This window comes from Salminus brasiliensis, chromosome 12 (genome assembly GCF_030463535.1).
Source record: "Salminus brasiliensis chromosome 12, fSalBra1.hap2, whole genome shotgun sequence".
Classification (NCBI taxonomy): Eukaryota; Metazoa; Chordata; class Actinopteri; order Characiformes; family Bryconidae; genus Salminus; species Salminus brasiliensis.
In genome coordinates, this window is record NC_132889.1 from 10,875,081 (window position 1) to 10,889,155 (window position 14,075).

Consider the following 14,075-nt stretch of genomic DNA (forward strand, 5'->3'; position numbering starts at 1 on the left):
AAGGTCTGCACTGTAAGTCTGCCTGTGTAGAAGACAGAGACAATGAGAAGGAATTTCCTCTCAAAACACTACAATAAACTGTTTACTTTCCGTGATGTCTACCTGAGGTACTTCACTAAGCACTGAGGTAGATTTGGCTACAGGCAATCCACTGATGATCTAAAATGATTGGGGCTTTGTTGACTCTTTTGACTAGCCGAACTCCAACTCCCATAATGCACCTTACGAACTCGTCTCCACCAGCCAATCACACTTTTCTTTTTAGACCTTCATCACCTAGATACTAATCATGTTCACCTGTTCATCTGTGTATAAAAGCCTGTCTGTTTCTTTACTGTGTTGTGATGTATTTCTCCTATATCTCAGAGCATGAGCTTGGGTTTTTGCTTTATCGTGTTTGTTGTTTCTTGTACTTCCTTTTTGTCTTGCCACTTTAACTCTGTTTGCTGGTTGTTTTGGTTATTGCCTGTTTTTGGCGTTCTCATTTGGGTTGTACCGTTTACCCTAACTCAGTGGTTTATTTTACATCTGCGTCCATCAGTTTTCCATGTAGCATTACATAGTGGTTGGTGTGATAACACCTGCCAATGAGCTACCAAACAATGTGGGAGACTGGGGTTCAATTCCTGGTCTGGGTGACTGTTGCGCTACACCAGTAAGAGCTTCAGCAAGACTCCTAACACCACATTGGCCCCCTTCTATAATATGACTAACCTTGTAAGTTGCTCTGGATTAGAGTGCCAGCTACACACGTGGACAAAATTGTTGGTACCCCTCAGTTAATGAAAGAAAAACCCCACAATGGTCACAGAAATAACTTGAATCTGACAAAAGTAATAAATAAAAATGCTATGAAAATTTACCAGTGAAAGTCAGACATTGCTTTTCAACCATGCTTCAACAGAATTATTTAAAAAAAATAAACTCATGAAACATGTATTTATTTATTATTACTTTTGTCAGATTCAAGTTACTTCTGTGGTTTTTTCTTTCATTAACCGAGGGGTACCAACAATTTTGTCCACGTGTGTAAATGCAATAAATGTACACAAACCCAGAGTTGTGTGTAAAACTCCTCTTTGGGGGTGATATTACTTCATCTTTGGAAGACTGTAAAGTTGTGTAGGTAGATATTAGTATTGCCTTACTTTTTTCACAGCAGTGAATAGTATGTTTGTATATTGTTTAATTGTTTGTATAATAATGTATCATTTCTTATGATACACCTATATTGATTTTGGAATCTCCAACAACTCCAACAAAAATATGTTATGTTATATGTTAAAATCAAAATAATACATGCAGGACAGCAATGATTGTGATTTATCAAGCATCAGATTTATCAGTATTCAGAGCACATTTTGAAGTAATGCCAGTAGTAGAGTATTTTTACTTAAAGCACGGTCAGCGGGACCATTTGAGATTGGTCAGCACGCCCACGGCACAATCAACAAAAATCTCTGTGGTTCATTCCTTGCTTAGCACCACTGTTTATTTTCAGCTAGTTTGATGGCTGACACCACAACTATCAGCTATCAGTCTTAGCCTGATTGTGCATTAGTTTTACTCAGTTTTGTCTTTGAACCTTTTCCTGAACTTTAGTCTTTTATGTTCTCAGACAGTGTTAGTGGCTTCTACTATTGTGTGTTGCTTCTACTGTCAGTTTCATTTATTCACCACATTCTCTCGCTCTCTCTCTCTCTCTCTCTCTCTCTCTCTCTCTCTCTCTCTCTCTCTCAGCAGAAAAGCCAGAAATATTTTCCTACCCCTCTGACCAAGCTCTAACTGCTTATCAAACATTATTTAAGTGAAAGGTCCTTCTAAGCGCAGCAAAAGGACCAATGTGCTTGTGGCAGGCATTGTGGTATGAACATCTAGGTTGAGAATGGGGCACTGGTTAGAGCACTGGGTAATCGGTCACAGGGTTGTCTGAAAGACTAAAGTTACTTGCCACTGTTGAGTCCTTGAGCAAGCCCCCCAAACCTCTCTGTTTCAGGGGTACTTTAGCATGGCTGACCCTGTGCTGTGATCCCAACAGTCTAAGCTGGAATATGTGAAGAGAAGGACTTAATTGTACTGTACAAGTAGTAAATCACAGTAAGGCACATTACATGAATAGTCCACCACCAAGAAATCTACATCTTGGTTTCTTTTACAAGTATCTAGTCAGACTCTAACAAAGTAAGTGTGTCTAATAAGGTGTTATTTACTATTTTAAAAACTCCATCATTGGATTCGTTACAGCATGGGTAGTATCTGGTTGTTGCAATTAATGTCATCGCAGTAAGTCTCTTCTGTATACAGTCAAATGTCAATGATTTCAAAAGTTATGCTGGAACTTTGCATTTGAATGTGTGTAGTCACAGGACTGTAATCGGTTGCTTATGTTACTTGTAAGATCTGGCTCTGAAAGCTGGGGAAAAATTGCAAGGAAGAGGCAAATCCAGGACCAAGACTCATTCATTGATTTAGAGGGTGGATAATCAAGTGTGCAGTAACAGATGGGCCTTGATGACCTTAAAATCTTAGCCAGGTTCACCTCTACTGTCAATAACCCTCTCTTTGTCTTATACAAATGTAGTTATAAATTCAACTCAGACTCAGGCTCTATGCTCTACAGGTCCAGAGTGGGCGTCTTTTACTTTGGGTGTCTTCGTGTGTCAGAGCTGCTCGGGCATCCACCACAACATCCCTCAGATCAGTCGGGTCAAGTCTGTCTACCTTGATCCCTGGGAGACCTCTGAGGTTGAGGTGAGTGGCTGCACTTTTTTTCAATTTTTTTTTTTTATCTAAATCTAAATAGCTGATGTCCTTCAGTGAGCTCTCTTTTAAAATGTCAAAATGAGGCCCATAGATAGAAGCACTCAAGTAGATGAACAAATGTATGAAAACTGTAACATTTTTATTTTGCTTCTTTATTTTCCATTAATTATCTAACCATAGATAAATGCCAAATACAATGTAAGGGTTTGAAAAGGGGAGTAAAAACAAAGTAAAACTTCTGGTAAGAATCTGGTAACTCTTTATGGTCTTGCTAAGTGATTTTGCCTTTCAAACAGCAGACAGTTTTTTTTTTTACAGATTCAAAAAAAAATTAATTGTTTTTAAATTGTTCTGTTAGCACCATGATTGGCTCCACTATTATTACAAGCCGACTGTTAAGAGCCAGACTGATTCACTCATTTGTCCTACTTTTTACTCACTGTACTTAGTTCTGCATGAGGGCCATAGCAGGTTGTTAGTCCTACAGAAATGTGAATCACCTGTACTCTTTAGTATATGAGCTACCTTTAATCACTTTTTTAATCGCATCATTTAAGATGGCCATTTAGATTGCTTGAGCAAATACATCACTACCTTGAAATGTAGAAACACATTGGCCACATACCCATCAAACTGATGTAAAAGTGGATCAGTCAAAAAACTGTGCTTTACATTATGTTTCTCTACAAGCGATTCTGTGATTTCAGTATAGATTTCGCCCAATACTGCTACTGGATTAGTGCCATTTTCTTTACTGCTCAGTTCCTGCTGTTTCAGCCTTGGCTCAGGCACATATATCCATCCCCTGCAAAGCTGCTCAAGGGAATCATTCAGGTCATCAGTTTCAATACATTTGTGAGATGGATGAGACAGCGACCAGCACAAAATTTGTGTTTTTGTGTGTGTAAGAGAGAATTGGACAAAGGGGCCAGTGAATGGCTAAGTATGTTGTTTCTTTGTGTGGCATTAATGCAGTCTCTCAGTGCTGATGCTAGTAGCCCATTTAATGTAAGGTGTAAGGATTTGTCTGAATGTGGAGTTGAGTGCTTAGGAGCAAGTGCTGCAACTGAGAATTTGCAAGTGCAATGACCAGGGTCTGTGAGTGAGTGGGGAGAACAGGAAGTATTTGGTTTACTAAAAAAGGTAATGTGAATGTGGCTGAAGCTGGTGGCTGATTATTTTAGCCAATGAATGTGTGACAATATGGTGTGTTCAATTCTTTGTAATTAATCAGGTCAGATTGGCCACAGAAAATAGCCAGATGAGGCTAAACTTTGACCAGAATAAGTACTACTTACTTATCCGTTGAACTGGTAGGACAATAAAGTTTTACCTGAATATACAGTGCCCTTTACTAATTTGAATAGTTACTTGAGGCGTGAAAAATATGCAGTGTTTTGTGTTATCACTTGAAGTTGGGTGTTATCACCAATAACTTCACAGTCTAGTGGGTCTAGTGCTCAAGTGTTCTGTAGCTTTATTAACAAGTACAGAACTCATACATTAGTATGGCAGTGGTGGCTCAGCGGTTAAAGCGCCGGGATATTGATAACAGGGTTGTGGGTTCGATTCCCGGGCTCGGCAAGCTGCCACTGTTGGGCCATTGAGCAAGGCCCTTTACCCTCTCTGCTTTCGGGCGCTGGAGTTGGTTGCCCACCGCTCTGGGTGTGTGTGTGTACTCACTGCCCCTAACACATGTGAGTGTGTGTTCACTACCAGATGGGTTAAATGCGGAGGACACATTTCGCTGTACAGTGTACACTGTACAGTGACAAATACGTGCACCTTTTACACCTTTTACATACACACCAGTGAAACGCACACAGTGGACAGTGAGCACACATGCCCGAAGCGGTGGGCAGCCATTGCTGCGGCGCCCGGGAGCAGAGAGCGTGAAGAGAAATTAAATGTGTTACATTTACATTTTCCCAATATGTTAAATTCAGAAAATGAATACTAATTCTGCTGTAAAATGTGCAGAAAATGTTTGGATTTAAGTTTTCTGTAGGATTTGTTCAGGTATTTTCACTTGGAAAATCTGCAAAATGTGTTATTTGCATAAGACTGTACATTGGTTGGGTTGAGCTCTGACCTGAGGAAGTACTGGTTTATTCACTGTTGGAGGAGATGTCTGGGTACAGTGTTAAGGTAATTAAGATGGTGGGTTGAAGAAGCAGCACTGTTTCTGTGAGCCTTACATCCCATAAATGCACAGTCCTGATTCAGAATCAGAATAGGACTTTATTGGCCAAGTATGCTTACACATACAAGGAATTTGTTTTTGGTTACAGTAGCTCACAGTGCACGATAACTGACATTACAGAAGTCACAAACACACCCATCCTACACACACACACACACACCTGTAAACTTAACATGTGCAGAGTATATTTGTGTATATTTAAAGTAAAGTGCTAAGTGCAGCAGTAAAGAACAGTGCAGATTGGATTAAATTGATATACAGTGGGGAAAAAAGTATTTAGTCAGTCACCAATTGTGCAAGTTCTCCCACTTAAAAAGATGAGAGAGGTCTGTAATTGACATCATAGGTAGACCTCAACTATGAGAGACAAAATGAGAAAAAAAAACCTCAGAAAATCACATTGTCTGATTGTCGGGTATGTACTGGCTTAAGCAGGGGAACACGTCTGGCACTGCAAGATCTGAGTCCCTGGCGGCGTAGTGTGTTACTGACAGTAGCCTTTGTAACGTTGGTCCCAGCTTTCTGCAGGTCATTCACTAGGTCCCTCCGTGTGGTTCTGGGATTTTTGCTCACCGTTCTTGTGATCATTTTGACCCCACGGGCTGAGACCTTGCATGGAGCCCCTGATCGAGGGAGATTAGCAGTGGGTCTTGTAGGTCTCCCATTTTCTGATGATTGCTCCCACAGTAGATTTCTTTACACCAAGCTGCTTGCCTATTGCAGATTAAGTCTTCCCAGCCTGGTGCAGGTCTACAATTTTGTTTCTGCTGTCCTTCGACAGCTCTTTGGTCTTCACCATAGTGGAGTTTGGAGTGTGACTGTTTGAGGTTGTGGGCAGGTGTCTTTTATACTGTTAACGAGTTTAAACAGGTGCCATTAATACAGGTAATGAGTGGAGGACAGAGAAGCCTCTTAAAGAAGAATTTACAGGTCTGTGACAGCCAGAAATCTTGCTTGTTTGTAGGTGACCAAATACTTATTTTCCACCATTATCTGCAAATAAATTCTTTAAAAATCAGACAATGATGATGCGCTGCAGTCTGTGGAGTCGCTGATGATGCGCTGCAGTCTTTGGGCTTCCTCAGCTGACGCAGGAAGTACAACCTCTGCTGAGCTCTCTTGATGATGGTGCTGATGTTGCAGTCCCATTTCAAGTCATTGGAGATTATTGTACTGTTGAGGATGGTGATTGCTGGAAGGGTTGGAGGACTTCTCCTGAAGTCCACTCTCATCTCCACTGTCTTGGCTGTGTTCAGCTCCAGGTTGTTGTGATTGCTTCAGAGGACCACCTGCTCCACAACCCGTCTGTAGGCAGACTTGTCACTGTCCCGGATGAGACCGATGACTGTCAAATCATCTGCGAACTTCAGGATTTTGACTGAGGGGTCCATAGAGGTACACTCATTTGTGTAGAGTGAGAAGAGCAGCGGGGAGAGAACACAGCCTTGTGGAGCTCCTGTGCTGATGGTCCTGGTTCCTGAGTTGATCTTTCCCAGTCTGACCTGCTGCTCTCTGCCAGTGAGGAAGTTTGTGATCCACTGGCAGGTGGAGGCTGGCACACTGAGGTTGGTCAGTTTGGTGTGTAGATGTCCGGGGATGATTGTGTTGAAGGCGGAGCTGAAGTCCAAGAACAGAACTCTTGCATATGTACTTGGACGGTCGAGGTGCTGGAGGATGTGGTGAAGTCCCATGCATCGTCCACAGACCTGTTGGCCCTATACGCGAACTGCAGGGGGTCTAGTTGGGAGTTGGTGATCCCCTTCAGGTGGGTGAGAACCAGCCTCTTAAAGGATTTCATGACCACAGAGGTCAGTGCGACAGGTCTGTAGTCATTCAGTCCTGGGATGGTTGGCTTTTTGGGGATGGGAATTATTGTGGAGCGCTTGAAGCACGCTGGTACGACACACTGCTCCAGTGATTTATTGAAGATCTTGGTGAAGACAGGAGCAAGCTGGTCTGCACAGTTCCTCAGGCAGGAGGGTGACACTCTGTCTAGGCCTGGTGCCTTCCTCACTCTTTGTTTTTTAAAGAGTCGGTGCACATCTGCTTCACAGATCCTCAGGGCGGGCTGTATGGGTGGCTGAGAGTCAGAAGGGTGTGAAGTGGTGTTGTGTTGTTGATTGGAGCTGGGCTTTTCAAACCTACAGTAGAAGGTGTTTAGGTCGTCAGCCAGCTGAAAACCAGGGCTTGTCATTATTATATCTAATGCGAGTCCTGGTCGGAACACAGATGTCCTCACAGAAGCTGATGTAGGACGTCACTGTATCAGTATATTCATCCAGGCCGCTAGTAGAGTCCTCAAACACACACCAGTCTGTTAACTCCATACAGTCTTGAAGCCTCTCTTTAGCCTCACTGGTCCACTTCTTCACAGTACTAACCTCAGGCTTGGCCCACTTGAGCGTCTGTCTGTATGTGTGTGTACTGTTCAGACTGGACACACATGCAATCCAGTAAAGTACTTTGACTTGGTTCTGGATTTCCCTGTATTGTAAATATATCGTTTTTGGGCAGTAGATTTTCTGTAGAGATGTCATGACAACTCATGGCATCTCAAGTACAGTACTTTAACATTCCCACCTGTCTCTTTCTCTAGTTCATGTCATCCACTGGCAACAATGCTGCCAAAGCCAAGTATGAACAGAAGGTACCAGCATTCTATTACTGCCCGACACACACAGACTGCCAGTAAGTAAAATTCCCCTTTGTTTTTTTGTACCTTGTGACCTTGTGGATTCTCCAGCCACAAATCTTTCTAATGATGTTGCTTGAAAAAATGGGTGCTACATAAATTGAGGATCATTATGCATCCAAGACCCCTTATTTACTACTTTGAAGAACCCATTCTGCATAGAGTGTATTAAGCTTTTAAATAACCTTTTTTTATCGTAACACTTAATTTAAAGTGAGCACCTAAAAGTAAGTTATCATACCACTCAAACACTACATTACCCACAACGAAATACCCACAGCTAACAATATAACATCATGCAGTATGAGTGTGCTACTTTAGACTACATTTGTTTTCAGATTGCATTTATTAATATATTTATTTTTTCATTCTGATTTCTGTCAACAGTTTTCTGATAAGAAGTCAAAAATCACGTCTGTAGCTATTATTGACTACACACCAAACACTCCAAACTAGTTTCTTTGACTCTGTTCTATAATGCTTAGAACACAAAAACTTTACAGCAACTGCAGAATAAAATGATTGTCCTGATTCTGCTTTTGAGAAAGGCATGTGGCAAGCCATTCTGCACTCATGACAACAGTTCACCTTCGTTTTTGCGCTTCTAATTTACTGGCCCCACTGTGGTTTGGCCTAGGGTGTTGTATTTAAAGACGCACAGAAAAAGCGAGGCAGCCACAGACAGCACGAGGAGGGGATGTTGGGTTCATGAGCCACAAACGGCTAAAAGGGGAGAGGGTTCTATGAGTGCATGTAAAAAAAACACTAGCATAGCTGAAAGCAACAGTTGAATATGCTATGCTGGAGTGGTCAACCACTGCCTGTCCAATCCCTCTAACACAAACGCACACACACTGCTCCTGTTTGTTTATTCAAGTAGGGTATTGTGTGTTCAGTTATCTCACTGACGAGAGAAAAGAAAGAGGGAAGGAGGGAAAGCTTGTTGAGGAAAGGACAGGAGAGAAGAGCAGGTGGAATTTTAATAAGGTAAATTATCAGCGAGAGGTTGGGGTGGAATAGATTTTGACAGAAAGCAAGGCAAGATAGATATTCAGCTCCGCTTTTTAAGGACAATTGGTGGGTCGTTGTTGAATCTTAGAGCTTTTTGTTGAGCATTTTTTGTGAAAACTGGCCCAAGAGTCACACACCATCTTTTAATAAATAAAGAAAGTCATCAAAAAGAGCAAGATCGCTTTAAAGGGCTTTTATGAAATGAGAAAACAGATTAAATGGAAATGTCGCTTACCCCACAGGCTGCTGCGCGAACAGTGGATCCGAGCCAGATATGAAAGGAATGAGTTCATCTACGTGGAGAGACAGGAGCCATACTCGGCAGGTAAAAGAATCTCATGCATGCCTGTTGTGAAGAGTTGCTGCAGTGCTAGTTAGTAATAACACACATGGCAACTATCAAACACATAGAAGACATGGCATTATCAACCGTGATTAAACCACACAATATTGCAAACATCCGACAGCTCCCTTGCAGCTCAGCCATTTTAAAATGAAATGATGTCTGTATATGTTATATATATATATGTGTATGTTTTTTTAGCACAGTTAGCTAATAATCATGTGAAGTTAATGTTCGTTAATTTAAGTTTAGCTGTTTGGCTCAGAGCTGTTTAGATCCTGCTAGCTGCACCAACCAAATACATTTTTTGCTCACCATAGGTTGCCTTCACTTAAGCCCTCAGGTTTAGCTAATAATGAAAGCAAGATATCACTGACGTAACAGATTTAATGCATGTATTCATGTTTCATGTCATGTTATGAATTCTTTTCTGGCTACTGTATGTAGTAGTACTGTAGTTAACTGCATGATTGCCACCACCTTAAACAATACAAACAACATGAACTCATTTACACTAGTATTTTTTATAACGGTATAAAATAAACATGAATTTTAATGCATGTGTGTGGGTTATGTAGTACATTTCCCTTTAATTATCATCATCTGCTGTGTATGGACATCAAACATAGTTTGTGAACTAACACATAGTGGGAATAAAAGTCACGAGGCTCCATGTCTTGTTTGCTGCGGTGACATTCAAAAGGGATTGGTGGGTGGCGATGAAATGACCGATGACCTGTGACTTGAGCCTTCTTAAATGGGCCACTGTCCACTCTGCATCACTGAACTGTTAGGGCTGCTGTCAGGTCACAGCTGACAGAACTGACAGAAAATAATGAGAGCTAATAAAGTTTCACATTCCTTCATTGCATATGCCATACATAGTGACGAGACTTTTTCTTTTCTCTCAGCGTACAGAGCTATTGTGTGTGCTGTTATTTTTTTTCTTAAACATCAGTTAATGGAAACACTAGTTAATGTATGTATTGAAATGTATTTTTTTCTAGTATTTTTAGTATTCCACTCCTTCTCCCCAGGCTCAGAATGCGCTCAGAGTCACTGATTGTCCTGCTGCATAACCCTGGATGCTCTGGAGCTTTATGTAACAAACATTTGCGTGTGGTTTGCTGAAAGACTAAGCAATAACTTTGCAAACCCTTTCTAGACTAGTAGATTTCAGTGACTTTGTTTCACATCCTGACTTCACTAACAGTTTTGTTGCTAAAAGCAATGCTCCAGACCTGGACGGTATCTAGTAGACAGCCTTCCAGGGACAATAGAAACAGGGTAACCTGTAGTATATGTAACATTCTGTACACATTAAAAGTATTGTTGTATATGTGATCATATTGGTACTTTAATATCACTAATTGGACCAAATATAATAATACAGCTAATGTTAAGTTTGATTAAATATTGATCCTTATGACCCTTGTCACTGCATAGTTTAAGGGTGTAGCTTGTTTATACCTGATTAAGACGTTCTGGTGGGTGGAGAGGTGCCATTTGGAAAATAAATTACAGGATAGATTGATGGATGGATAGATAGACACACTGACAGGAAGGCAGACAGACGGATAGTAAAGATGATGTCAGCAGAAAATTAAAAATGATGATCCTGATTTTCTAGTGACTGTGGGGTAGAGTCAGACAGCAGATAGATCACTCTCTGTCTCTTTCATTTTATCTCTCATTGTGTGTTTCTCTCTCTTTATATAAAATAAACTAAAACCATGACATATTTTGTAATGTTGAATTTTAGCTAATTTTATTTTTGTATGTGTACAAAAAATACCAAAACACAGAGTAGTAGTAGTACAATCTTCTCTTACTCCCTCTCTGTCTTTCACCCTCTCCCTCTCTCCCACTCCCTCACATTGTCACTCTTTTTCTTTTTCCTCTCACTTTCATATACGCTATTCCTTCACCATCTTCTCTCTCTGAAACTGACTTGATGATTTGTGTCTTTATGCTTTTAGTATTATTCAAAAATTAAAAAACTGATGAACCACTAATTAGTCTCACAATACCTTACCAGCTTTTAGTCATTGTCATATTGTCTCTGTTCCCCTGCTGTGGAAATCCAGTCTGGTTATTTTTGTGTGTAGTATATTGTAGTTATTCTACTGTTGACTCTTTTTGACTCAGAAGTTAGCAGTTAGTGAGAGGCATCATGCTTAAAGACAACTGCCTGTCCTGATCAATCAGCAAGTCCTGATTCTTCTTGACCTTGGATCTCGTTTTTCACTTTTGTGGTGCAGTAATATACTGTCATGGATTCTTTACCACTTCTGTGCTGATGATATTGAACTAAACAGTCATATCTCAGCATGTCCTGCTACAATCTTGTCATGGCCCATCACCTGAAACTCAACCCTATCAAGACTGAGCTGTTCTACATCCCCTGGACTACAGGTCCCAAACCCGATCTTCACATTTCCTTTGAGGAACTCCATGGCCATCCAGGTAAAGAAACACAAAGCTTGGCCTAGTTGTTGATGACCAGTTATAATTCTTGGCTGTTGCGAAACTTACTTGGCCATGCAGATTTTTTTCCCAACAACATCCAGACAATTTGAATACAGTGGCCCTTTCACTGGCTTCCTGCAGCTGCAGCTGGAAGTAGTCAAATCCTACTCCATTTGTACAATCTTTCATGTTTCACAAACGCCCAAGCTTGGCCCATCATTCATACGATACCATTTAAAGGTTTGATCTGTTCTGGTCAACATTTTTGTTATGGTGGATTGTGCAGTATGTTAAAGATGAACTGATGATGTCCAAAATGCATAAAGTTTAATATGAGATATTTTTTCATTTTAAGCAAGCTTAGTGTATTATGTTTGTTTTGTACAATTTTAGAGTGAAAAAAACAATGAACCATCATGCAATGGTTTGGGACTCCCAAACTCCCACATTACTTTTAACAAAGTCTTAGAGCTAAACTAGCCTGTAAGGGCTATGTATTGTTCACAGTAATCTTTAGTAAGGGCTAAGTAATGCAAATTCAACTTTGCCCCAAAAATTTGCAGTAGAGATGGACCAATCAGTGTTTTGGGGGCAGATCAGCAAAACCGTTCAAGGGCAGGACTGGATGCCACATCAACCTACTATGCTTTTTGTAATCAACCACATTTAAAACACTGTCAAACTCTGAGCACTAGCTACAAGAGCTCAGAAATTCATGCAGAACTGCAGTGTGTAGCTCAAAGTGTTCTTAATGGTGTTTGTTCTGCTGTGTTCTCATACACACTGTACTGAGCTGAGCAATGTACTCTTAAACAATGTTAAAATCCTTTACTTTCCCCACAAGATACTTTTACACGTTCTACAAATATGTAAGTTACAGTCAGATATGATAAAAAAAAAAGGCCAGACAGGTGACATTCTAGCAACACACGTAGCGTAATTCAACACTTTTTTGCAGCCATGTGTGAGGTCCGTATTGCCTTCTAGTGGCTAAAACTAGAAGTTTAGGGCCCTGTATTTAAGAGGACTCAGTCCAGCTCTCAGGATCTGCTAAATTGTATTTGTAATTGTAAAAGTATTGGCAGATTGCAGATCACATATTTATACTAAAAGTCATCCAATATGATAAATAGCTGATCAAACAGCTATCATTCACAAAGCAGCTGGCACTCTGAAATTGACAATAATAATGGAGGCCCACAATGCAGGAGAAGGCTATAAAACAGCAAGGAGTTTATCAACAGGAATTGTGGAGGTCAAGTTGAGGTCTGAAAGACCAGGAAAACATCCAGAGAACTAAACTAGCAAACTAAAGTAAACTAGCAAGTAAAAGTACAGTGAAGCCAGTGTCTTGAAACATCCTATCCCCCAGGCACAGCCTATACCCCTGACTGTTTCATTGGTTAAAATTGCGCATGTGATTAATTGCCCATCCTAATACGGCTGTCATACTTACTGTATATGTCAGATTAAAATTTATTGAAAGATATTTACTGATCATTACTGAGAAGTTTCCCTCTTGATAAAGCATTGCTATGTAACCTTATTTATTAAATGTGAATCACAGATTAGCAAGTTAGCAATGATGTTATAAACATTATATTATACATTGTTATAATATTGTTGCTACGCTGGCATATAAAGCTGATTTCAACAGATAAAGCTAGCTATTGCGCACTTGCTATCCGCTATCGAGCTAGTTCTTTTAGCATTTGTTAGCTTGCAAGGAAATATTAGCAACAGTTAGATACATCCTGTCCCCCTGACACGTCATCTCTCCTGAATGTTCCATTGGGTGAAATTGTCCCATTTACGATTGAAATAAATGAAAATATATTTTTTATTACTGTTTTTATTACACAATGTGAAGGTTGGGCCAGCTTGGGCTAGCTAGCATGCTAGCTAATACAATCCAAGGGGGATCAGCTCGGCTGCCTAATGAGTAGCATGATAGCTAATACAGTCTGGGGGAATGAGCTCGGCTGCCTAACCTCGATAATAACGATTTGTGCTGATACTGAATAAATTGATACAATACTCATTGTACTCCTAATATGTTAACACCTAATAAAATACAGCATTAAATATGTCATGTCAAGTCAAATGTATTTGTATAGTGCTTTTTACAACTGTTGTCACAAAAGCAACTTTACATAATTAGTAATTAGTAAAAGACAGAGACAAAAAGAAGTGACGTAAGACATGAAGGAGCGAGGCCATGTATGGCTTTATATGTTAATAGAAGAATTTTGTATTCAATACAGAATTTAACTGGGAGCCAATGAAGTGCTGATAGAACTGGACTGATATGGTCAAATTTTCTAGTTTTAGTAAGGACCCTGGCTGCAGCATTTTGAACCAGCTGAAGTTTTTTGAGGTTCCTGCTGGAACAATCTAGCCTTGAGGTAATAAAAGCATGTACTAGCTTTTCTGCGTCCTGTAGAGATAAGGAGTTTCTTAGTTTGGCAATGTTCCAAGCTGCATAAAGGCTGTCCTACTAATATTGGCTATATGTTGTTCCAATGATAAATCTGAATTGAATATGACGCCAAGATTTTTAGCTGCTAGACCAGGAATAATGGAAGCATCAGCCA

At 40.3% G+C, this 14,075-nt stretch overlaps 1 protein-coding gene across 1 annotated transcript in view; it reads left to right on the forward strand.

Annotated features, from left to right (window-relative positions):
• The window catches only part of LOC140574540 (arf-GAP with dual PH domain-containing protein 1), a 32,985-nt gene that overhangs the window by 4,658 nt on the left and 14,252 nt on the right, over positions 1-14,075 (forward strand). Inside the window, exons 2-4 of the mRNA XM_072694376.1 lie at positions 2,621-2,751; positions 7,563-7,654; positions 8,912-8,994. Of these exons, the coding sequence (XP_072550477.1) occupies positions 2,621-2,751; positions 7,563-7,654; positions 8,912-8,994 (306 nt within the window). The remainder of the gene's footprint in view (positions 1-2,620; positions 2,752-7,562; positions 7,655-8,911; positions 8,995-14,075) is intronic.